This window comes from Thamnophis elegans, chromosome 3 (assembly GCF_009769535.1).
Source record: "Thamnophis elegans isolate rThaEle1 chromosome 3, rThaEle1.pri, whole genome shotgun sequence".
Taxonomy (NCBI): Eukaryota; Metazoa; Chordata; class Lepidosauria; order Squamata; family Colubridae; genus Thamnophis; species Thamnophis elegans.
In genome coordinates, this window is record NC_045543.1 from 105541045 (window position 1) to 105565589 (window position 24545).

The 24545-nt window shown below is 34.2% G+C and overlaps 1 protein-coding gene across 1 annotated transcript in view; it reads left to right on the forward strand.

Annotated features, from left to right (window-relative positions):
- MCTP1 (multiple C2 and transmembrane domain containing 1) overlaps positions 1–22362 on the forward strand; it is a gene marked incomplete at its 5' end in the record, with an annotated part of 127576 nt that extends 105214 nt beyond the window's left edge. The window contains 5 exons of the mRNA XM_032213866.1: positions 728–781; positions 19691–19800; positions 20763–20872; positions 21439–21536; positions 22291–22362. Of these exons, the coding sequence (XP_032069757.1) occupies positions 728–781; positions 19691–19800; positions 20763–20872; positions 21439–21536; positions 22291–22362 (444 nt within the window). The remainder of the gene's footprint in view (positions 1–727; positions 782–19690; positions 19801–20762; positions 20873–21438; positions 21537–22290) is intronic.
- Positions 22363–24545: the final 2183 nt, after the last annotated feature.

Consider the following 24545-nt stretch of genomic DNA (forward strand, 5'->3'; position numbering starts at 1 on the left):
AGCAAGACCGTTAAGTGAGTTTCATCACATTTTACAAGTTGGCCACTTCCACCTGGTCACATGGCTGGCAAGCCACTCCCACAAAGCAGGCCACACCTACAGAAGAGGTTCTAAATTTTTTTGAAACCCACCACTGATAGGAAAGGCAGCAGTAAACAACAAAATGTCATGATACAATCCTATGATTCATATATTTGTATCCTGCATTAATGCAGATACAAAAGGCTGAGGTTTTGAAACATGAGCTCACGAATTGTTTCACCATTTTTTGCAACATTAATTGTATTCCTGTAAAATTAAGAAGAAAAAAGAATTAAGGAGAAGTGAACTTCTAAACTTCTGCTTATCTCTTTTTGTACAGCCAGGTTGAGGAGTTTAGAAGCTCTCAAATTCTTCTCTGCTTTTGATTAATCATAGATTGTAAAGTACCTAGTCGGGATTGTGTTTAATTTGAACAAAGATTAAATTATTTTGGAGTAATTACAGTTACAATTTGACATTCTTTGACCTAACCAGTTGGTTGCAGTCAGAGTACATAGGAGGGTTAAAAATGGAGCTCTTGTATATGCTTGGTAATACGTTATAAAGTATATTAAAGCTTTGTTTCTAAATCAACCAAATGTTGTACATTTTTTGCACATTAAAAAAAACTTTAAACTGCAAAATGGTTAAAGAAACAAATATTTCCTTTTAAGCTCTTGATGATTGCTACTCTTTATGCCTGCAGGTAGTGGAGGACATGTTAGAGGACGAGGAAGAAGAGGATGACAGAGATGACAAGGTAATTATCTTTCCTGGCACCTGGTACCTAGGGATGGGAGAAAGTAGACACAACACTCCTCTTACAGACAGTTAAAAAGGAACATGAGTGTTTTGTAGTGCAGAGCTGTTTATCATCTTAATAATGCCATGGTGTGTGTGTGTGTGTGTGTGTGTGTTATAGAAGGTATAGAGATCTATAAACCTTTCCATCCCTTTCCCTCCCTCCCTTCCTCCCCCACCACATCATGTTTTTGTCCAAAGCTGGACCATTTTTTTTTTACCTTTCTTTCAAGAACAAATATATTTCAGCTTGTCTGGAACTTGATAGCTGTTGTGAAGAAAAGTGCAGTGACAATTGTTTTTGAAGGACAAAAATTTGTCCTCTCTGGAGTATTTCAAATAGGGCTGTACTTCCAGGTGGGAGGAGTGTTGTAAAAATAGAAACACCATACTGTTTGAAGGTGGTCTATTGCCATCTGTAATTTTCTGAGAATTACTTGGTAGAAGAGTGTTTTGATGCGTGTTGCACTCTGTAAGATATTTAAATAATCACAATTCTCTTCTCCCTCTTATCGATAGATTCGAGATTGGCATTGTGTGGCCCAGCATCAGTCTTAGGGACTGGTTGCTCTTTCAGATGTTGAGAATGTTGCTCAGTTCCTAGGTTGCTGTTTGGGCTGAGAATTTCCACCACAGTAAATAACAGCTAGTTAATACTGGTTATTGAAGCAAGCAATGGGACTGCAAGGCTGTCCCTGGAGAAGAAGGAAGAGGCATAGAGAGGAAATTAGAATGACCTTGTAAGAAAGAGACCCGTGATGTTAGTTGGCAGAGCTGGCTTATAGGGGAAAAAAGTGCAGCAAGATAAATGTCTTTTAAGAACTTTTAAAATGAAGATACTGAGGGAGTGAAATATTTAGATTATTCTAACGTGTTCAATTTAAATGCAGAAAATGCTGACCTTCATAAATGTTCACGTACGCTTTTAATAAACCATCAACGGTTTTTTGAAGAGCAGTGGAAAAAAAACCCTGTATCTTAATATATGCCTTTGACCTTTGTTGCTAGTAGAGACATACAGTTCTATATCACTACAGGAATTTTAGGCTGGCAGCCAGAAAACATTTGACATGTAGGAAAATTTACTGTGATTAGTTTACTCTGAACAATTAAGGTAGGTGTTTTGAAAGATGAACCTCTGAATATCTTTATTATTTCACATTTAGCAAATACATGATGATAGTTTTTTCTCTATGCATTTTAATGATTTTGATAACAGCTGCAATCATGAAATAATGTCACACCTAAATTTCTTCCATGCAAAGCCATATGTGCTGTTTTCATTACAAAATACTTAGCAGTACAACACATGATTTATCATGAAGGTCAACCGTATAGCATAGTGAGCTTTAACACAAAAACATTTTCCTCTGATAAATGTGGGTCTGCTATCAATTTGGGAGGATTTTTTTTAGGATTTAAGCATATTTCATTATCAATGTTTTGTATTTTTAGAAAAGTTTATAACTAAAATCTCTTTAAATTAGACTACCTACTCTTCTGTCTGATTAATATTTATATGTGTACATGTATTTGTATGTAAGTGTGCGTGTGTATGTGTGTGTGTATTCTTAATTTACTTTTGCTTAAGAAAATCCTGATAATATTTAAAGGACTTGTCTTATTTGATTACTAAATAATAAATCAATCTTTCACTGTCTGTATAAAAAATGAGGACAGTAATAATAATTTTATAAATAAAAACTGTTTTGAACTATATCAATACTTAATACTGGCCATCTGAACCACTTTATAAAATTCCAAACACTTTTAAACTGAACTATTGATGCCAAATGAATATGGGTGATTAAGTATCTACATTAAATGGTACATTTTTAATATAGAAACTAAATGTTAATGAATAATTTCTATGTAAAATGACTGTATGCCCATAGATATGTAGCACAATATTTAATGGAAAGATTTATAAAGAATTTTTTGGCAGTGGGCTGTTTTTCAAAGCAGACTTAAAAATATTTTTCTCAGTTGAGTGTTTTCTGCATAGTGTAAATTAGATTAAATCATAAGTGATTTACTAACTACTTCCATTTTAAATGAATATATAATTTGAGTTTTGAGAGAAAACAAATGTAAATTCTGCTGTGGTGACCGATGTTGATCTCTAGCTCTCAGTATTGTTCTGTTTTGTCATTTGGTAAAATAGTAAAGTGAGGTCAGTGGGTCCCATAGAATAAACATAAAAAAATTAATAAATGTGCCAAAGCCTCACTTTAATTGAAACTGAAGCATATATTGCAAGGATATAAAATATGTCCCAGATGTCTAGCCACACAGAGTAACTTAGTTTTCCTAGATTACCACAAGGCAACTATTAGTTCAGTAACCTTTTGACTTGAGGGTAAATGGGGCATTATAAGGCTGACAACTACAGCACCTGTTTTCTATTTAATAAAGACCTCTGCACACTTTCCCTTAGCTGCTTCATGTGTTTTTGCTTAGCATATTGTTTGGTGATTATGATAAGGCTCTTTCCTCAGAACTGGTGTAGAGATTAGACACTTAAGCAAAATGACTGGGTAACTTATTTGCTACTCAACCAAGTCTGTGTGGGCATCCAGAGAAGTATATTTTTTAAGCTGGACTAGGATTGTGGGTTTTGATAAGTTCTGACTAAGTTGCAAGATCCTAACCATAATCAACCCCAATGTCTGTTTCAAGTCTTGTCTTGTATAAGCAATTTCACTGAATTTATGCAGAGTGGTTCTGATTAAAAATCTTTCTTATTCAGATAATATTTCAGTAATATATACGCTACATTATTCAGACTTGCTGTTCAGTTACTATAAAGTCATATTTTATGTGAATATTACCAGTATTTCTCTATATAAAAATGTTAATTTTCAGATAAGATAATAACTACCTTTTTAAACATATACGACTTGTTGCCGACATACAGTAATGAAAGTATGAATTGCATTATGGGAGAATTCAATTGTTGGTTCAGTTTAGAACAACATGCAAAATTCACCATTGCTTGCAAGAGTGCACAAATTAATTACACAAAAAAAGATAATAATCTGTATCTACCTTCTATTATTAAAATTAAAGCAAGTTAGTAGATGAATACATCTTCAAACAGCTGCTTAAATGTTAATCTTATAACACTGGCAATTACATGAAATTAAGCTACTCTCTAAGAAGCTTCGACAAATTAAATATTTAGGAGGTTATATAATCTATTCCTCACCCAAATATACCATATTCCTTTCAGTGGATACAATGTAAATATATTGCATTTCTCTATTAAACAAATCTGCCTTCTCTGTCGCATGCCTGCCGCATTGAAATGTTCCCTGATGATTTGGATGACTCAATCCTGTTGGCATTTCATAGGGCATCAAAGATCTGGATATTCCCTCAGGAAGTTTAAACCAATCCTAACTACTTCATTGACTTCACTGACTAAAATAGAACAATTTTTAGATCCCAGGCATATTATTTTGGACATTTATTGATAATTTATTTTTTTTTGTTCCAACCTCTTGTGTACTGCCTTTGTGTACTGTCATCGTTGTGACATAGCAGCTATATAAATATAAATAAGTATATGTGTAAAAATGGAGATATTATTAATGTCGTAATATACATTAACACTTATGGTAAATTCATTATCTGAAAATGAGTTCTACTAAGGGATATTAATTACATTTCTGAAAAGCTTTTATTTCCTGCCTTCATTTGCCCTTCTCCAAATAACTCTTCAATGACTGAAAAAAGTACTTGAATCATATTGATCAATGGAAACAAGACAGGATGGTAAACAGAACTCATAACTGGATAATTAAAATCACTTTGTTAACACTAATTAAATTAACACAAAGGTATATTCAAGCTTTTGAGTTCCCCAGAACTGTTCATCATATCTTTTAACATGCAGCCATATTCAATTTCAGTTGTATTTCTCCTACCCATTTTTTGTAATACTGTGTCTGATAAAGAGTTCTAAAGAACTGAAATGTTTATGCATACTTTTCTGATATTTGATGTAGTTTTTCTGGTCAGAGTCTGTACTTTGTAGAGAAGGTATTAACAGAGGGATAGAACTAAGGTCACATTAAGTGTTAGTATCACTTTATAATGCCTTGGTAAGACCACACTTGTAATATTGCACCCAGATTACCATTTGTAAAAAAGATGTTGAGATTCTAGAAAGAGTGCAGAAGAGCAACAAAGATGGTTAGGGGACAGGAGGAGCCCTGGTATGTTTAGTTTAATGAAAAGAAGGACTGGGGTGACATGATAGCAGGCTTTCAATATCTAACAGTCTGCTACAACCAGGGGTTCTATCTTTCTCCAAAGCACCTGAAGGCAGAACAAGAAACAATGAATGGAAACCAATCAAGAAGAGATCCTAGAACTAAAGAGAAATTTCCTGACAATTAGAACAATTAATCAGTGCTTTCAGAAGTTGTGGATGCTCCATTACTGGAGGTTTTTAAGCAGAGATTGGACAATCATTTGTCTGAAATCGTATAGAGTCTCCTGCTTGGGCAAGGGTTTGGGCTAGAATACCTCCAAGGTCTCTTCCAACTCTTTTATTGATTTTCCATTCTTGGAACCTGTTTATCATAACGATGCCCAGAGAGATAGTCTTGATTTTATTGCAGTAAGTTATGTCTTTTATTTATTGCATTTATATAATATATAAATATATTTTTATATACCAGCTTTCCTTCAGTAATCTTTTGACAGACAGTATTTTGATCTTGCCTTTCATTTTAATTTCATAATTAACTTGTGAAATGGTTTAGTTAGTGAAGTTTTTTGAGAGAGCAAGCAATTGAAGATGATTCTTTTCAGTTCTAGGAAAAATCTAGACAGGCTACCTAAGCAGATGTTATCAACAGTTTGAAATTAAAGTTAGATGTGAGATTGCATCCTGTTCTAATCCTGATCCAGATTTGGGCCCTTACAATCAAGGAAGTTGAGCACCTGCTACAGCAAAGATGATGTGTCATCAGGACATTTCTCTATTTAATTACCTAGTTCCCTTCTCCATCTGACTTTATTTTAAAAAAAATATTCCTTTAATTAAAACTAACTAGGAACCTGTCATGCACCAGAGTAAATGTATCAGCTTCTATAGCAACTTTGAATGTCAGTGATATTTATAAAGGCTCTTCTGTATAAGTGTAGGAGGTCAAGAGTAAATTTGTTTAAACTGTGGATAAACTTTTATCTAAAGAAAACTTTTGCTAAATTAGATTCACAATGTCATGACCTCATTTGCTGCCTAGATTGTGAGGATTTGCTCCTTGATTTTATAAATCTTTTAGTGTTTCTAAATTGCTGTTATAACTGAAATTGTTTCTTCATTCTCTATGCTGGCACTCTTTTGTACCCCATGCCTGTTTCCTTATATATTGGCACTGTATATTACCAAATAGGCTAAGGAACCAGTGTTATAAAATCAACAATATATTGTTAAATCAGTAAGCATTGATGGTGAAATATTTGGGCTTTTATGGCATATGGTTTTTAACAAAGGAAAGTAATCAAATCTGAATCATTATTGGTAATTTCTGTTGAGTTTAGGCTTGCCATTTATTCCTTCTTTTGGCCCAATAGATTTTTTCTCATTTGTGGCCTGTTTTTAGTATAACAATGCATTGTGGCAGGCACTGGGATTAAGTCTGGATAGCTACTACATTTTTGTACTGTTGCAGTAAATTATTTAGTCTTTTCATACATCCCAATGTAATTCCAGGCATTTTTACATGAATAACAAGGCATCCTTATTTTAAGTTAAACTGCTGAGGTAATTTTCCCCAAACAACAAATAGGATTTATTAAGCCTGTCATTCACTAATACTATAAAAGTTTTGATTGGGGAAAAATAGTCAGCCTTTCTTTCTATTGTTAAATGTGTTCTCAATCTATAGAGCTCAGCCTTTCTCTTGTTACAATTATTTCTTTTGATAAAAAAGCAGCACATAAATCATATGTTAGCATAGTTTCCTTAAAAATGAACTATATCTGCTGCAACAAAAATAACTTTAGTTACTATTGAACTGAAAAAGGAAATGATCCAGAAAATGTAATAGTTGATTCTTTGCCTTAATTCTTGTTACTTAGACCATGCCTAATTGCCTAATACCTACTTCCAGACAAATGAGTCCTAGATTTTTCTAAATAAAAAATGTAACACACCATCCTGAAGATTTATTTTTCAGTATTCTTGGATGTGTCAAGTACCATTATTTCATTAAAATCTTTTTGTCATCAGATTAAACCTCACAATGCCACCACATTTAGTAATTTGTGGAAGAGGGGTAGAGAAAGCAAATACTTAAAGAACAGTCCCAAGTTTTAGAATAATTTTACCAAGCAGGGATATTAGGCAAAAATCAACTATGTATATTTTAAAAGGGACAAATGCAATTGGACAGGACAACTCAGAAGCGTGAGATTGGTCTATTCTGGGCAGCAGAACACATAAAAAGGATCCGGATATCTTGGTAAAATCACAAGTTGAATTTGAGCCAAAAGTATGATGCATCTGGAAAAAAAGCCAATGTAATCTTTGATTGCATCAGTAGAAGTATCCCTTCAAGATCAAAACAAATCATTATTTTCTATTTTGTGTCAGACCATACCTATAACATTACAGCCAATTCTGGGTATTACATTATAGGAAAAACAAAAAGGGAGATCAATCAATAGAGTAAAGCACCTGGAAAGAAAAACTTAAAAACAAAGGTGGGTGCAGGCTTAGTCTGGTAAAGAGAAAAATGTAATGAAACAATGTGGTTGTTTCATGTAGAGGACAAGAAAGAATTGTTCATACTGTTCCAGAAGATAGGACAAGAAACAATGGGTTGGAATTACAAGGAAGGAGATTCTGTTTGGAGATCAGGAAAAAAAAAATCTTACTAGCAGGAGTTGTTTAACAATGGAGCAGACTGTCTTAGGGAGGTGATGGACCCCCTGTCATTAGGGATGTTTACAGAATAGCTGGAGGGTTGTCTTTCAGGGATACTGTGGTAGTGAGTTTCTGCACTGATCTTGGAACTGGACTGGATAATCTCCAAATCCTTGAGAGAGAGTTATTCCTTTATTAATTTGCTCATCCTATAACTGCAAAACTTGCCAACTTGAGATAAGTCTTTCTATTAAGGCTAAGAAAGGTGAGTTAATCTTTTATTTCCTTTTATTCTCTCCCCCACCCCCACCCCACCCATATCTGTAGAGGCAGTTATGTTGCATTCAAGGATGTCAATTGGCCCATTCTCACTCTTGTCTTGCTGCACAAAACCTTTTTCTTTAATCTACCAGAAATCTGGCATTAATATTTCTTATATTTGAAACCATTTTAATTGCACATTTCAATCTATTTTGTTTTGAGACAAAATGATATAAAAACAGAAATTTAAAAATAATTAGAAATTCCCTATGCATTTATTAATGAAAGCTGGCAGATTTATCTTCCAAGAGCAAATTGATTTTCCTATATTTTGTTGTATTTGGAAGGGAGGAAAAGAAATTAACAAAGGAAGAAGAAGAAAAAGCAGCTAATGAATCCTAGTGAGTCATCTTCAGTTATTATTCTTACCATTTTTTTAAAAAAAATGTTCATAATGGCAATGAAACTTACTAAAAAATATTGGTGCCAATAATATGTATTGCTCATTTATCTGTTCCAAATACAGTGGTGTTTAAAAATTTGTGAACCCTTTTGAATTTTCAGTATTTCTGAATAAATATGACCTACAATTTAATCATTTTCCTTAATAAATAAAATGAACAAGTATAATGCTATTTGAGAGCTATTTTGGTGCAGTGGTTAAGGCACTGGGCTAAAAACCAAGAGTGAATTCTATTCCCACATTAGGCACAAAGCTATTTGGATGACCTTAGGCCATTCACACACACTCAGGCCTAGAAAGGCAGTAGCAAACAACTTCTAAAATCTAAAACTGCCAGGACCATAACAAACACAACAACACCATCAAACATCCAGACCTGCCTATCCTAGGTCCTTGATAAGGACTCGATAGGTAGACAAAAATGCCAAATACAGTCTGAACATCTGGCTGACTCTGTGAAATAATAATAATTTAAAAAAAAAACATTAATAATCCATTTCCAACAGAATTGGCAGGTTATAGCCAATCAGTTTGAATCAAATAAAAATAATGAAAAGTCGGACAAAGAAAAAGCCCTAAAGTTTTGGAAAAACAATAGGAGTCACAATAGGAATGCAATATGGAGCTAGTTGAAAATGCAGTGAAATTTCCCAGCATGGAGAAATTACAGGTAGACCTTGACTTATAGCCATAACTTTTTGAAATTAGGACAATGCTGTCCTTTTGGTTTTTGTGAACAGTTGCCCTTGGTTGCTGCACCGGGTTCAACACTGGAGTGTCTTTAGCAGTCTCAGCCAGCTGCTACCACCCCAGGCTCTATTTAAGCCCCTGCACCTCCACTGCCTCTGAAAAATGCTGCCTCAGGCTCCGCATCATGGGGCAGCTACCCCAGTAACATTGTGCAAACCTCCAGTTGCCTCCATCACCCTGTGCTTCACAAGCCCTACTCTAAACATTTTATTGTATTCTTTATGTAATTAGTGGTTTTCAAGAGCAATTGGATGTTTGCAGGTGTAGAGGAGGCTTTGGCTGAAGAGCCTAGTTAAGAAATGTCTCCCTTTAATACAGAGATACTATGTCTAATTTGCCCCAGTTATAATGCCTTGAATATATAACATTACATCATAATATGAATTTTACAAGGCTTAGCTTACATATACTGTAGTTATACCAGGTTTTTGTCAGTCAGTTAGTGGTGGGTCTGGGTACTTTCCATTATACCATTATAGCAAAAGGAAGCCACGACATGGTGTAACAGAATGCACTTGGCAATCCCATCAACAGGTGGCCCTTGACTTAATGATCATAATGGATCCTGCCTATTATGTTCATAAGCTATTGACAGTTGTAGAGCAGGGCACCCCCATGACTGACCCGATTTTACTACTTTTCTTTGCAGCACTCGTTAAGCAAACCCGTTTTTGCCAAAAAATAAGAATAATGTCAGTTTCCAGCAAAAACATCCTCAATTGCAGTCATGTGACCATGAGATGCTGTAAATAGTTGAAAATGTGGGCTAGTTGTCAAATATCTGAAATGCAGTCATGTGATCTGGTGGATGTCTGATCTTCAGGATTAGGTTGTAAGTACCTTGGGGGGGGGGGATGTTTGTCTGAACTTTGGTTGTATTGATTGAGGTGGGAAAGGGGATCAATTCCCTTCCTGTGCAGATCTGTAATATCTAGTAATACATTAGGAACCATGCTGAATAAAATAACCTGTGGTTAAGTTTTCAAAAAGTATACTTTTTAGTTTCTTTTGTGTGTGGGTGTCTTTTTCCTTTTGTATTTGTAAACTGCACTTTTATTCTAGTCACTGTGATCCCTTCATTTTCTGGTCTATTGAAATCCCATTTAGGGAGGAAAAAAGAGGAGTTTCTTGTTGTCTCTTTCCTTTCTTCTCTGAAAAATCTTCTAATAAGGAATACTATTCCTTTTCTTTGTAGAGTGAAGAGATTTCAGACAAAAGGGAAACTATGTCCAATCAGGATTAACTATCTCTTGTTACCAAGGGAACTTCCTTATATTTTCATCATTTCAACATGAAACAATAAAGGCATTTTATTTTTATTTTTTTTGCAGCAATTTGGTGAAATTGCATTTCAGAATGATTTTATTTACAACTTTAATATTTGTTTGTTTGTGTTTTGGTTAAGTCTTGGCAGTGATCTGTTAATTTTCCAATTAAGTAAATTTACCAGTTCATAGAACTATGGTAAAACATTTACATAGCTGAACTTGAAGAGGAATGAATATCCACTGTTTAGAATATACCCTGGGATCCAGTATTACTTGGGTTTATGAGGATGGATTGGGATTGATAAATCCTACTTCACTCTGAATCATTTTCAAGTAGAAATGAAACTATTCTTAAAGCTCTCTTTTGTTTAGTAAGAAGAACCAACCTGAGTAAGATTGATTATTAGTATAACATTCTGGAATCAAAAGTGGTTTGAACAATAAATAGTGCTAATTACCCTGTAGTAAGATGGGAAGCCAATAAAATTTATGAATGAATGAATGAATGTGTCTTTATCTATTTAAATTTATCTAGGGTCTTTTTCTGAATCTCCCTGGTATAGCTCAAAAATGATTCTATAAACTATAAAATTAACTTTGAGTTGTTTGTCTTTCAGACTTATCTGGAACTTATCTATCAGTAATTATTTGATCCAGTTTGTAGTACTAGATTTAGATTTTTGTTCCCTTCTTTCTCAAACTACTATGGTTGATGTGCATGATCTCTGTCAGCTTTCCACCTGTTAAAAAACAGATTAATATCTTCAGTTGTTGGTTTGCTAGAGGACTTGATCATTCAGAAAACACATTTATCAGAAATATTTACTGCCTCTGCAGAGATCTTCTCTGTGGAGCTGTCCTATGAAATTTCAGAAATAGAAGAGTGTGTGTGCTATGTTAGGTCTTTCTAAATATAAAAATAATATTTTCAGTAAAATCTCACTGGCTATGGCTTGTAATATAGATTTTGGGTTATAATCTCATTAGACTAATTTCATATGATTACAAACCTTGTTTTCTCTGGGCTGACCTGTATATTCATGTTAATTTTTTTGATGTGTGCAACAATAATTTGAATGATGCTGAGCCCCTATAGACCTTGATAAAAAAATTGAACTTTACCCGTTCTTTTTGAGAGCTGTTATTCTGACTGCCATCTATTCTGCATAAATAAATCATATTTTGAATATTTGCTTAGCCCTATATGTCTAGAATCTGTAATTACTTGTTAAAAAACACTGCAATCAGTTCAAGTGTGAATTAATCAAATAAATGAAAGTTGACTAGAAAAAAAACTAATTTGTCTAAAAAGTATTTTCTGTTGAGGAATGGAATAAGAAGCATGCAGGAGGCCGAATGTGTCCTATTTTCTTGTTCCAAAGATCATAAAAATTGTACAATCCTCCTCCCTGTTTACTTAGTGTTGCTCTGTCCTAGATCTGACAATGCATACCTCCAGTAACATAATGAAATCCATGGAAAATAGGAACAAAGACTAGAGGAGGGAAAGCCATCAAATAATTGCATCTTTTATTTCTCGCTGTTGAACTGAAAATAGATAGTTTGCAACCAAAGCTAAAAAAGCATTTAAAGCTTATTTACAAGACAATAAATAATATAAAACCTACCTGGCAAACATTGGAGATAAATGCCATCATTGGATTCTTCTATTGTAACTGCCAATGTTTTCTTTGTTAGATTCACTAGAATATGGTAGAATATGGGAAACATTTTTTCATAAGCCTAAAGAGTACCAATCACTACACCCTTTGAAAAATACTACATTTTCTCATGTATATTGGAATTAGATTAATTGCTGAGTTTTAAAAAGACATTGAAATCCAAAAATCTTCCTGAAATAATATTTGTGAGTCTTTATACTGTGTTTACCCTGATGCCTCTTTCAAATGCTGCTGCCTTAGAACTTCACATTGAAATCTATAGGCATTAACCTATAAAGCCTAGAATGCCTTAGGACCATATTACTGGAAGGATAACTCCCCGCATATTTCCTAACTAGACACAATTACTCCCATCAGCGATCCCTCTCTAGATTTTGTTGCCCAAAAAGCAATTGGAGAAATGAGGAAGAACTCTGTTCAGTAGATTTGTCAGGAACTGTATTACCCTTTTAACAATAGATAAAAAGACCTTTTTATTTTCATAGGCCTTAGAGAACCACTGGTTTTTGTGAGATACTAACCAGACAATCCGTGACCCATTGGGTCATTCTTCCTTCCTCATGTCATATAGGCTTGCATTATTTCTTCTCCCCCCTCGTGACTTTCAGGAGAGCCACGGTGAAGCCTCGTCCTCTACCTCCTCTGCTAACCTGCAGAACTGCCTGCTGCTTTGCAAGGAGAGGAGGGAAAAAGGGAATGGCAAACCACGAGCATAACAGCCCTACATCCCCAGTCCAGCATGTTCCTATGAGCCCCCTCCCTCCAGAAAGGAAGAGAAGACACCCATTGTGGAAACTCCCCAGCCATACTTACCTTGTTAGCAGGCATTCCAGTCATTCCCTCGTCTTTTCCCACATATTTTCTGTTTTTATATTAAATTTATATGTCACCTATCTTGCTATTAATGACTTGTAATATAGGCTTGCTCCATTTCACACACACCCCAATCTTCAGCAGAACTACAGTGAACCCTCTCCTCCACCACCTCCTCTAACCTACAGAATTGCCTGCCACTTTGCTAGGAGGAGGAGAATAAAGGGAGCTGTGGACCATGAGAAAAACTGCATCCTTATTCCCCATTCCAGTATGCACCCAAAGACCCCTTCCCTTCAGAGAGGAAGGTGGCTCATCCATTGACTGCTGATTTTACCAATAGGCATCTGAGTTGCTATTTTATTTATTTTATCAGGTTAAAAATGTATTTTCTTTTACGGAACAGATCAGTGAGTTAACTCTTCTTGTGACCCTCTCCATGAGATGTAGAAATCCAAACTGTTTGTAAAGAAGTAGTATTTCTTGTCACAATCCTTTTAGTTCACACCATAATCTTAAAATTCATCTCAGACTATTTTGCTACAAATATTTCTTTTTATAGGTGTCCATTTTGAATATTTTTTTATATATAAAAATGTGAAAAATATGATGAAGAATGAGTAGAATGTCAAGATTACATATTTGTGCTCCAGAAATGGAAGTTAGTTGTGGCAAGCTGTCCTAGGCAATTTGGACTGTGTTCCGAATATGAGAATTAAGCTGTAGAGAGATTTCATATATAGCATGGACGAACCTATATAAAAGTTAAAATGACTAATTCTTAACATATGTATTTTGTTATACTGGTAGGTAAAATAGGCTTCATATGAAATATGCAATGTAAGAAGAAAAGTAAAGCTGAACCTCTTGGGATGTATAAGCTGAAAATGCCCATTCATGTTCTTTAACATATTACCATATAAATATTATGTTTGCCTTATTCAGGCCCTGTAGATAACACATATGTTCTTCTGTTCAGGTTTGTACATAATGTATCAGTGAAAAATGTATCATTCTGTGAATCTTGGCGTGTTCCATTCTCATTGGCATTCATTTATTGTAGACAAAATGCATAATCAGTCTTACTCATCTTCTGTAATCCTGCTAGCAAAGAATTAATGTATTCCAGTTATTGTTATAGTCCTTATTGCTATGGTATCTCTTTTTGAGTTGCACAGTAACCTCATTTTTATGTCACGTTCAGTTTGTACAAACTGTGCTAACTCTTTCAGAAAATGAGTTCCACTCTATATTTACTTTTCATTCATTAAAATTTTAACTTCTCTTTTATTATTAAGAAAATATCCCAAGGCAAATATTATTATAGTCACCAGTTTTTCCCCTTGATATTTGAAAAAGAAATCATTACCTGCTCTAAGTCAAAGATGACTTTACTCTAAAATATGCAATAAAATATTTGTTTCCTGTGCTAATCCATAATATCAAATATGATGTCATATTTACTATGCAGCAGTCATGTAGAAAAATACAAGCAAATTATGTGGCCTATTTGTTGGTGTGGTCTCAGGGTCTACTTTTGCTGTGAGATATTTGCTGCCCACTCTTGCCGGAAGCAATTTTTGTTTTCCCAGACTGGTACCCTCCGGATATATTGGCACTGCAATTTACAAAATCTCTAGCAAATTATAAATTGCTGACAATTCTGACAGCTGTAGTTTTAATTCAAATAGAAGGCAACAAGTTATGAAAGCCTGTTTGCAAGACAGACTCCATCATTGTTTTTTTTATTTTTTTAAAAATATAAATGTTATTGAGATTATCATAATATAAAATAAAGATAATAGGGAAAGGAAAGGGAGAAAAAGAAGTGTGGGACAAAGGAAAGAGAAAGAAACAAAGCATTGACTTCCAACTTTTTTCAGCACAGCAAAATACAAAATAGAATTACAGCCTCAACATTTTACTTTTATATACTAAATACTAGCCATTTCTATCACAACACAGTACTCTGATCAGCAAAACCCCAAGTCAAAATTTCATATATTTTTTGCCAGAAGCAGAAGAAGCAGTATCCAGTAGAAATACAACTACTGGTAGATACATTCTTTTCTCTAAGTAAAACAATTACTTTTGCTAGCTCCATCTATTTTTCCATCCATTGTTGCATAGTGGTGATCTTTCCATTTAACTGCATACAGTAAAAAAAATAATCCTTTTTTTTCAAGCTCTTATCCAGTAATATATAAAACAAAGCTTCTGATTTCAATTTTATATTCATTGTAAAAACTATTCTGGATTAAAATTTAATCTGGAGCCAATATTTCTTGCTTTATCACAAGTCTGTCAAAGAGGATAAAAAGTTTTTTCTTTACAATTACATTTCCAATATACATTTGAGATACCTTTATATATCTTTAACAATTTGTCAGCCATTTCGTACCAATGATGCATCATTTTGTAAAAGTTTTCTTTTGGATTATAGTTCAGTGTCAAACCATTTGTCCACATTGCTCAAGCATTACCTGCATATACAAAATTCTTTGTCCATTGAATCATACAGTATTTCACATACTCATTTTCCAGTTCAATTTCAAAAACATTTTGCAATAACATGTTCATCATTGGCACACAATACAATTTCAGATTCATTTTTTTACAGATTCAAACCCATAATATTTCTTGTCTAAATTAAACTTTCAGTTTAATTGTAGGTATGTGAGCCAGTGACAGATATGCCCTTCTGATTGCAATTCTGTTTTCTGTTTTCATTATAAGCCTACCAGTCATCATTTCTTAAAAAAAAAAGCTTCTTGTTGTCTTCATAATTTTATTACTTGAACATATAAAAAAGCAACATAAACTAACAATCAAGAGAAAACAAAGAGTGAAGAGAATAAGGATGGAATGTAAACTATTAAAAAAAGAAAGGAAAATAGAAATATATACAAAAATAACCTCTGACTACTACTTTCAAGGATATAAAGTACACTTACATCCAATTCTTAGTTTAAGACTATAATATAATGTTCATTCTTCCCCCTCCCCAAAAGAAAGGGGAAATAATTTTTTTCTTTTTAAATTTTGACAATCATCAAATTCATATGTCAAAATTTGACTTTTCTCTGCCTTTTGCAAAACATCCACAAAGAACTTCTAATTATAGGTTAATTTATTTGGTTATTTCTTTTAAAAGGGCTGTTACCTTTCCTAGATTACCTAACTTGAAAATTCTGCACTGATTTCTATGAAATTTGGCATGTTTTATTTCTTCATAATGGATTAAGTTTTTTATGTTTCATGCAGTTCTGGTGAAAAGCATATAATATTAACTGAAATTATTAAGGTGTAAAATTCAAAATATTCATGATATTTGGAATTTTATTTTCTCCTAATGATCTAAGTTGCCAGCAAGGATTGTCCTATTCTGATAAAATACAAGAGAAGAAGAGTTGTAGTCACTCTATTAGCTTATTTTAATATTAGAATGCACTTTTATACCTTGTAAATGTATTTTGTGGCAATTGAAAATGTTAAGATTGTTCTTCTCTTTTTGCCTCAAAGAATACACATGACTAACAATAATTTGGGTTTATTAGGAATTTAGAATTGTTATTAATTGTGATACTTTTCCAAGGAAAAACCCTCTTTTATTTGTTTAACATGTAGTTGTTTAAATCTAAATCTGACAGGGTCAGCATAACCTCCTAGTTTCAACTCAAAGCTGACTATTTTTCAGGTTCTTCAAAGAAAATAGTGAAATGCTTTTTAAAGCTTTTTTCAATACATTAAACACAAAACTTTTCTTTTAGTACTGGTGGTCCTCACTTAACAAACATTTGTTAGAAGTTCCAATTGTGCTGAATGAATGATAGTTACAACAGGGCATCCTTTGTTGCAGCACCCCACAGTCATGATCCAAATTTGGTAGCTTCAGTCCACCTTCAGTTACAGTCATAGCATGTGCTGCATCTTGCCCCATTGCCTATCTGCCCCATCTCTGCCCTTGTAGCCATTCCGATGACAAAATTGATTCCTATAACAGTCCATCTTTGTTTTGAGAGAAAATACCAAAAATATTTGACAATGGAATATTAAGCACTTTCGGTTTGCTGAAACTGGCTCATATGTTCTGTGCTAACACAGCACCTTGCTGGGAAAAAGTACAGCTTTTAACTAGCCTGGAATATTTTCTCTGTGAATCTTTAGAACAGGAAATAAAAAACAGCTAATGTTTCATGGGGCATGTGGAATTAGTTTAGGAAAAGCTGAACCTTTATCCTTCTGTCTGCCTCCTTTTTCCAGTGCTGTTTTGTCTATGCCTGCTTTCGAATATGTCAACAAATTTTCTTTGCGCTCCAAAGTGGAGAATGCAATAGGTCTGAGGAGAATAGTGGCCCTTTCCATTTAGAGAGAAAATGTAGAACAGATGTGTATTCAAGAAGGTACAAGTTGATCTTGTTAAAATATTTGTAAAGAAAAATAGCTTCAGGATCTTCCATAGAAAATCTCTTGAGCTCTAGAGATAGAAGAAAAGGGAATGCGTTTTGTTATTGTGATAGCATTCTTTCCATACAAGAACTGATGGTGAATCAAGATATGCTTCGATCAAGGAATCTAAATTGAAGAATTATAAGTAAGAACAGAAAACAGTTATGACTTGAGGCTGAATTATTGGTTTTTTTTAAGCAATTCTTAAACAGAATGATAGTTTCATGGCCCTCCTTATTTACTGAAAAGAATACTGTTGCAGCAACACAGCTAGTTCAAATAGAACGCTGTGTATACCTAGGACTACCACTGTGCATCTAGGCTGTGAAAAATGCAGACTATTTGGAGTTGTCCAGATGTTTGCAGCTCATATGATAGTTTGAGCAATCCTGCCTTTATTATAAAATCATAGGTAGCATCTATGAATATTTGCCCTCTGAAATAAACACTGATAAAATCTTAGCAATTGTTTAAATAATTGTCATATGTATGTTAGCCATATTTTAGGATTTATTAGAGATACTTTTGTTAAACTGTTACTTTCTTAAAGAACAATATAGTCCTCAACTTACAACCATTTATTCATCGACTGTTCAGAGTTATGATGGTCCTGAGCAAATGGTGGTTACAACCTGTCCTCAGAATTCAAGCTGTCCCACTAGCACAGGGGTAGTCAACCTTTTTATACCTACCGCCCACATTTGTATCTCTGTTAGTAGTAAAATTTTCTAACCGCCCACCGGTTCCACAGTAATTGTCATTTTATGAAAACCTAATGAAAATGTTTTTAAATAATGCTATGATTTTTTTTTTAAAGTCAATTAAATTAAAAAAAGGAAAGTGCTTCAGTATTGGACAAAACGCCTACCACCCACCATAAAAGCTGGAACGCCCACTAGTGGGCGATAGGGACCAGGTTGACTACCATTGCACTAGCATGTACTTATGACTGGTTGCAGCACTCTGTGTTCATGTGATTGTTATTTGTAACTTCCCTGCTGGCTTCCTCAGAAAGGTAATGAGGAAACTGGCAGAGAAAGTCACAAATAAGTTCCCCTTACCTACATACCCATTCCCAGCGCCCCACACTGGTGACTTGTTAGCCTCCCCATCCTTTGCCATTCCTCTTTTGCATTTTCTCTCACCCTCCCCACACCTTGCTGTGCACCCTCACGCATCCTTCCTGATGTTTGCCAATCTCTCTCACAGAAGCTTCCCAGGCCTCCTTTGCATTCTCACGTCCCATTTGTGCCCTCCTTCATCTGGCAGTAGCCACTAATCTACCTGATAGCCTGCTTGGGACTATTCAAGTCCTAATTTTTGTCATAACTCAAAGACCACCTGTACTTTATATAGGAAGGCAGCATGTCTTACAGCATTTAAAACTGCTGTAAGATGGAATTTTATCATAATTGTCAAAAAGTATGGCTGCATTTTGTTTTTAGATTTTTTTATATCCCATCTTAATTATTTTTATCTATAATTCAAGGCAGCCAGCATACAGTATCTGATATTCCTTCTTCCTCCCATTTTCCCCACAACAATGAGCCTGTGAGATGAATTGGGCTGAGAGAAAATGACTGGGCCAAAATCACCCAGCTGATTTTTCACGCCTAAGGTGGGACTAAAACTCACAGTCTACTAATTTCTACCCTGTAACTTTAACCACTATACCAAATTGGCTATATAATCCATATAAAAACAATTGTGATGAATATAACTACGGTAGTCCTTTTTTGTGATTCTGTCCTTAAGGCATTTATAGCAACCAGTATTGTTAACACCTTAACTACCATTGTTAACTCTTTTACTTAGAACAAGCAGGCAAGGCTATTTTTAATGAGATGTTCAGTAGTAGGAGGGATTTTAAAGACGTTGGTGTAGAACATAATTTCTCATATTCCTTGTCATTTTATTTGAAATATACTTACTGTTACCGGTAATATATTTAGTATAGCTGCAAACATTTTGAAAATGATTTGGAAGAACCTAAGACCTGATTTAATGACACCCTTAGCTCCTCTCAATTACTTGTTCAAGTATACAAGCTTGAAAAATGATTCCACTGCTTTAATAGTCACATTAAAGACATGCTATTATAATTATTAGATTTGATAGAACAGCATCACCTGTTTTTCAGGCTAATGTTTTCATTTGTACTTAAGAGAGTACTGTAGCAGAGAAAAATAGAAGATTTCTTAATGTGTGCATTTAAAAATATATTTTAATGCTTTACTGGGGAAAACTATAATAAATTTATCAATAATTGTTGATTGATTGTCTTTCTTTTAATCCTCAGGACAGTGAGAAGAAAGGGTTTATCAATAAACTCTATGCCATTCAGGAAGTGTGCATAAGTTTTCAGAACATCCTTGATGAGGTGGCCTCTCTTGGAGAAAGGATTAAAAAGTAAATATTGACAAATGGTTGCTTAGCTTTTCTCAGATTATGTTCATATACTGTATGTGTATTCCTATTCCAATTACAAAATGTTCTGGACAAAGGACAAAAATGTTACTTTAAAAATCACATCATCCTTACTTTATCATTAAAGTTCTATCACTTGGACCAGGATTCTAAAAGAATATGACATCTAATCCCTTCTTTTATTAAGAGCCTGTGCTGACAATCAAATATGAGAAAAAGTCTAGGATAGATAATCTTAGAGATAATTGTTTAACCTTCATCTTTTTAAATGTTTTATTTTATTTATTATTCAATTTGTATGTCACCTGATTCCCAAAGACTGTGAGTTACTCGGAAATACAAACTTTACAACAGAATATACTCAGAAACCAAAATAAGGAATAAAGATTTCAAAAATTGAAAAAAGAATCTAAGGGATCTTTATTCACTGTCCTAAAGGCCAGAGGAAAGCTGGGTCTTCAAGGCCCTTTGAAATACCATAGAGTAGAATCCATGCAGATCTAGTGGGCTTGGCACTATTAGAGAAGAGGTTAAGCACCCAGGATCCCAATAGATGACATTATTTAATTAAAAGTACCCTGGTTTCACCATCACTGCCAGATTAACAAACCAGGCAATACTATGGGAAGGATTAGTGTACTTCCCTTTCAAATCAAGCTAAGCCAAGAGGCACAATATTGGGGAAGAAATTTGGAGAAAATTTTAGAAAAAAATGTTTGAAGTTTGGTTTCTACAATATGTGCTCCAAAATTGCTTTTTAGGGATTGGGTCCAAAGCACCAACACATGCCATATTCTACACTCATGTGTATTCATTGTTGGTTCACTGAAGATCAATCTTGTTCCATTTAAAGATCTATATTCTACCTGCTGTTGCTTTGGGTTTTTTTTAATTATTTCTTTCTGTGAACTATTGTATTTCTGATCTATTAATTTTTCATTCAGTATAATCAACTGGACTATTCCATTCTTAAGCTGGCTGGCCATTGTTGCTCTGTGTGTGTTTACAGTCATCCTGTATTTCATTCCACTGAGATACATTGTCCTTGTCTGGGGTAAGTAGAGACTTTACCCACCAGAACCCTCTGTAAAACATAGAACAAATTGCTTTAAATTTATGAGATATATTATCTGTAGTGAATATCTGATAGAGAATGGAGAGTGCCCTGTTTTTCTAAATTCTCAGTGATGCTCTGAATGTATCAGAGGGAAGTTTATACCAATAAAATTGAATAAGGTTGCTGTTCCTCTTCTTCCTCATAGATATTTTTTTAACATGCACTTTTTATAAATACAAATATTGAGTCAGTATTAAAAAAATAATAGGCATATTGGTACATTGGTATTCATGCTTTTGAATATATTGAGTCTGCATTAGCGGTTATCATTTTGGCATTCAAAAGCCCAGTATGGCACTACTCATCTATGGCTTTCTGCCAAGTAAAATTATTTTCTTGCTGATAGAGATTACGTTAAAACCAGGAGTTCCTGTTTCCAAGGAAAAAGGTATGAAGCACTAATCAAGATTGGCTGTACAGCTAATCCAGCATGCCTATGCAATTAATTTTACAATGACATTAAAATATCAGTACTCATCTATGTGAATTGTTGCTTTGTTCAGGCATCAACAAATTTACAAAGAAACTCCGAAGTCCATATGCGATTGATAACAACGAACTACTTGATTTTCTTTCCAGAGTCCCTTCAGATGTGCAAATGGTCTGTATTTAACTTTGATATTAAACTTGATGATATATTATTTTTTGAAGGTTAATTTTCTAGTTAAATTGTGAGTTCATGATCAACCAGTTTAAGTTATATTACATCAATTTTTGCGTGCTTTAAAGCAATAGCTTCAAGGATCTAAGTTGATGAAAGAAGAAAACACCACTGTAAAACAGCAAATCATTTCACTCAGTGCGCTGAAATATGAAGCGTGTCATGCAAGGATGGCAATCCTTTGCACTTTGAAAGGTCCTCATTTGATGGAGGCATTTACGTTTGCTGAAAACTGCTGCATATTCCTCAAAGAATACTACGCTGAATATTTCTATTTGTTCCTTGATTGTACAGTTGTAATTGTAGCTTGCCTTTGTAATAGAGCTCTACACTGTCCTACTTTAAAATGTCATTTAAAAAAATTTCTGGCTTTTTAAAAAAAATGTCATTTGGCTTTGAAAAGGTTATTCCTTATGGAAAGTAGGGGAGGAGAAGGCTTTACTGAAATATTTATTGACATGGTCTCCTTTCCAACATACTCATTGTGTTATTTGTTATTTTTATTTTCCTCCTTCCCCTTGGCCTGGAAATTTGCCATGGTTTGCATTTTAGGAACAGTGCCCATGTTAAAGTTTGTCTGGACAATATTGGTTGCTTCCCTAAATATTTCTAGCCCCATGGTGTAGTTGTATTTAAAAAAAACACCTTCGGTTTGCTCAGTTGAAATTGATGTCTGAATTCTGTGTTTAAACAGGTGCAATATCAAGAATTGAAACAAGAGCTTTCTCACAGCCCAAGTAAGAGGAAGAAAAACAACCTTAATTAGTCAATTCCCTGTGCTGGACAGATCAGCATCTGAACAAGGAGTCACATCATCTGAGTAGAAATTCTTCTCTTTCTAATTTTCTGCTTATTTTCTTTTGGGTAGTAATTTTTTTTTTATTTGGTAAGCTTAATGAGAAATGTGTAAATACTGTACAGAGAGATTTAGCAGAGAAAATATTCTTTCCGTTGTACAGAACTACAGTGAAAGTTTGAAATTTAGCTTTTGCTCCAGCTTTATAGATGAGAAAAGCCACCAATAGCATGAATGTGGAATGGTACATGACAGGCACATACAAAGGAATAGGCATGTTAAATGTAATTTAATTCATGCTAATTAATATTAAGAAACCAAATAACTGACCTTTTTAACCCAAAAAGGATGTTCACTTTAAAGTTCCATTTTATACATATCAGTGGACGTGCAGAGTAAAGCAAATTCATTTATTTTATCCATTGCTGCTACAAATAACCAGATATTATAAGTTAACCAGAACTTGCTGGAAGTAAATGAGTTACATGCAACACGCAAATGTCTTACTGGATCTCCAAAAATTTAAAGGATTTCTTGGTACTTTTATCATTCCACTGCCAGGTTTCGGAAAAAAAATCCTATATCTAAAATTACTGCCAGATTTATAACTAATTCCATATCTAATTTTTATAAAAACTTTACTCTTGATTTGTAATTATTAGCCTCATGAACAACTTGCATATGTTTTGTAAGCAAAATCAGTTTTAAACACATTGCTTCCGATGACAGGTTATGAATACCTTCTGTGCACCTTGTAATACTTTAGGTTTACATTATCCTAAATTTTTATAGGAGTCAATGGAAACACATTGCAGGCAGGTTTTATTTTTTCTTTAATTAATTAGTCTTTTCTCCAGAAGGTTAAGTGGCCTATTATATGCAAACCATTTTCTATATTATTGACTATATGGACGTTTAAGCTATTGTTATTATATAATAAATAGCTTTGTAAGAAATATTAATTTGTAACCTTGGGGGGGGGAAACGTTTCTCTTGAATTGGTATTATTCCCCAGATTTTATTTCACTACTGTAATGGAAAGATATTAACCAGTATATTTGCATTAAAATGTGGCGAAGGGGGACATATATTCCATATATTCATGAAAACTGATTTTGGATTGTATATTTGTTGGTTAAGAGATCTGTAAATGGATCTTGCCTAAGTATACAGTCTGCTTGATAGAATACCAAACTATAGGGAAAGCTAACCCTAAACATGTTTCTTGAATAGTCGGGTGGTTTTGATATGCATATGTATAAAGGAATTTTCTAGTTGCTTATTATTGATGGGCAATATGTAATTCATGAAAACAAAAACTTTTATTGATGTGAATATTGGGGAATAGAAAATAACTAAACAACATTACACTAATTTAAAAACTTATTGCAAAGTATGTGAAAGGTTTTTTCCCTGTGATGTAATCATTTATTATTATCTATTACCTTGTGGGCATACATTTCCTGCACAAAATACTTCTTTATGCAATTAAATATGAGTTTGGCTGTTCCATGTGAACTACATTAGAATAAGTGTGTGTATCTCTCTTTCTGTCCATTCATTTTCTGCACTTGAGTGCAGGGATCGGTGTTATGAGTGTTACTTTCCATTCTTGGCTGATTAGAAACAGCTTAACCTTAGATCAGAGGTCCCCAACCTTTGTGGCTTGATGGCACGGCTGGGAGGTGGGGCGGAGAAAGAGGGAAACTGTGAGCAATGGGCTGGTGTACACATACTGGTGACTTGATTTGCTAAATTGAGCTGTGCACATGCATGTGTACCAGCGTACCGCTCATGCGACTCAGTTGCAAATAAGCTACAGCCCAATTGTGAGCCATGGCCAGGGGTTGGGGATTCATGTCTTAGATAATTTTAGCCTGAAAACAATTACAAGTGATACTAGACTGCCTCCTAAATCTTTCCACTTGGTTAAGGAAGGGTAAAGCAATCAGCTTCACAGTCTCCCATACTGCATTTTAAATCTCAAACTCCCTTTTATATAAATGAAGAAATGTGCAAACAGAGATAACCCACCTAAAGAAAGTCCTAATTTTCACTTCTGTGTATCGGAGCCTTTTACTAAGCAATCATTCATCATCATTCATTTATTGGGTTTGTATGCCGCTCACTCTCAAGAGACTGAGGGCGGCTTA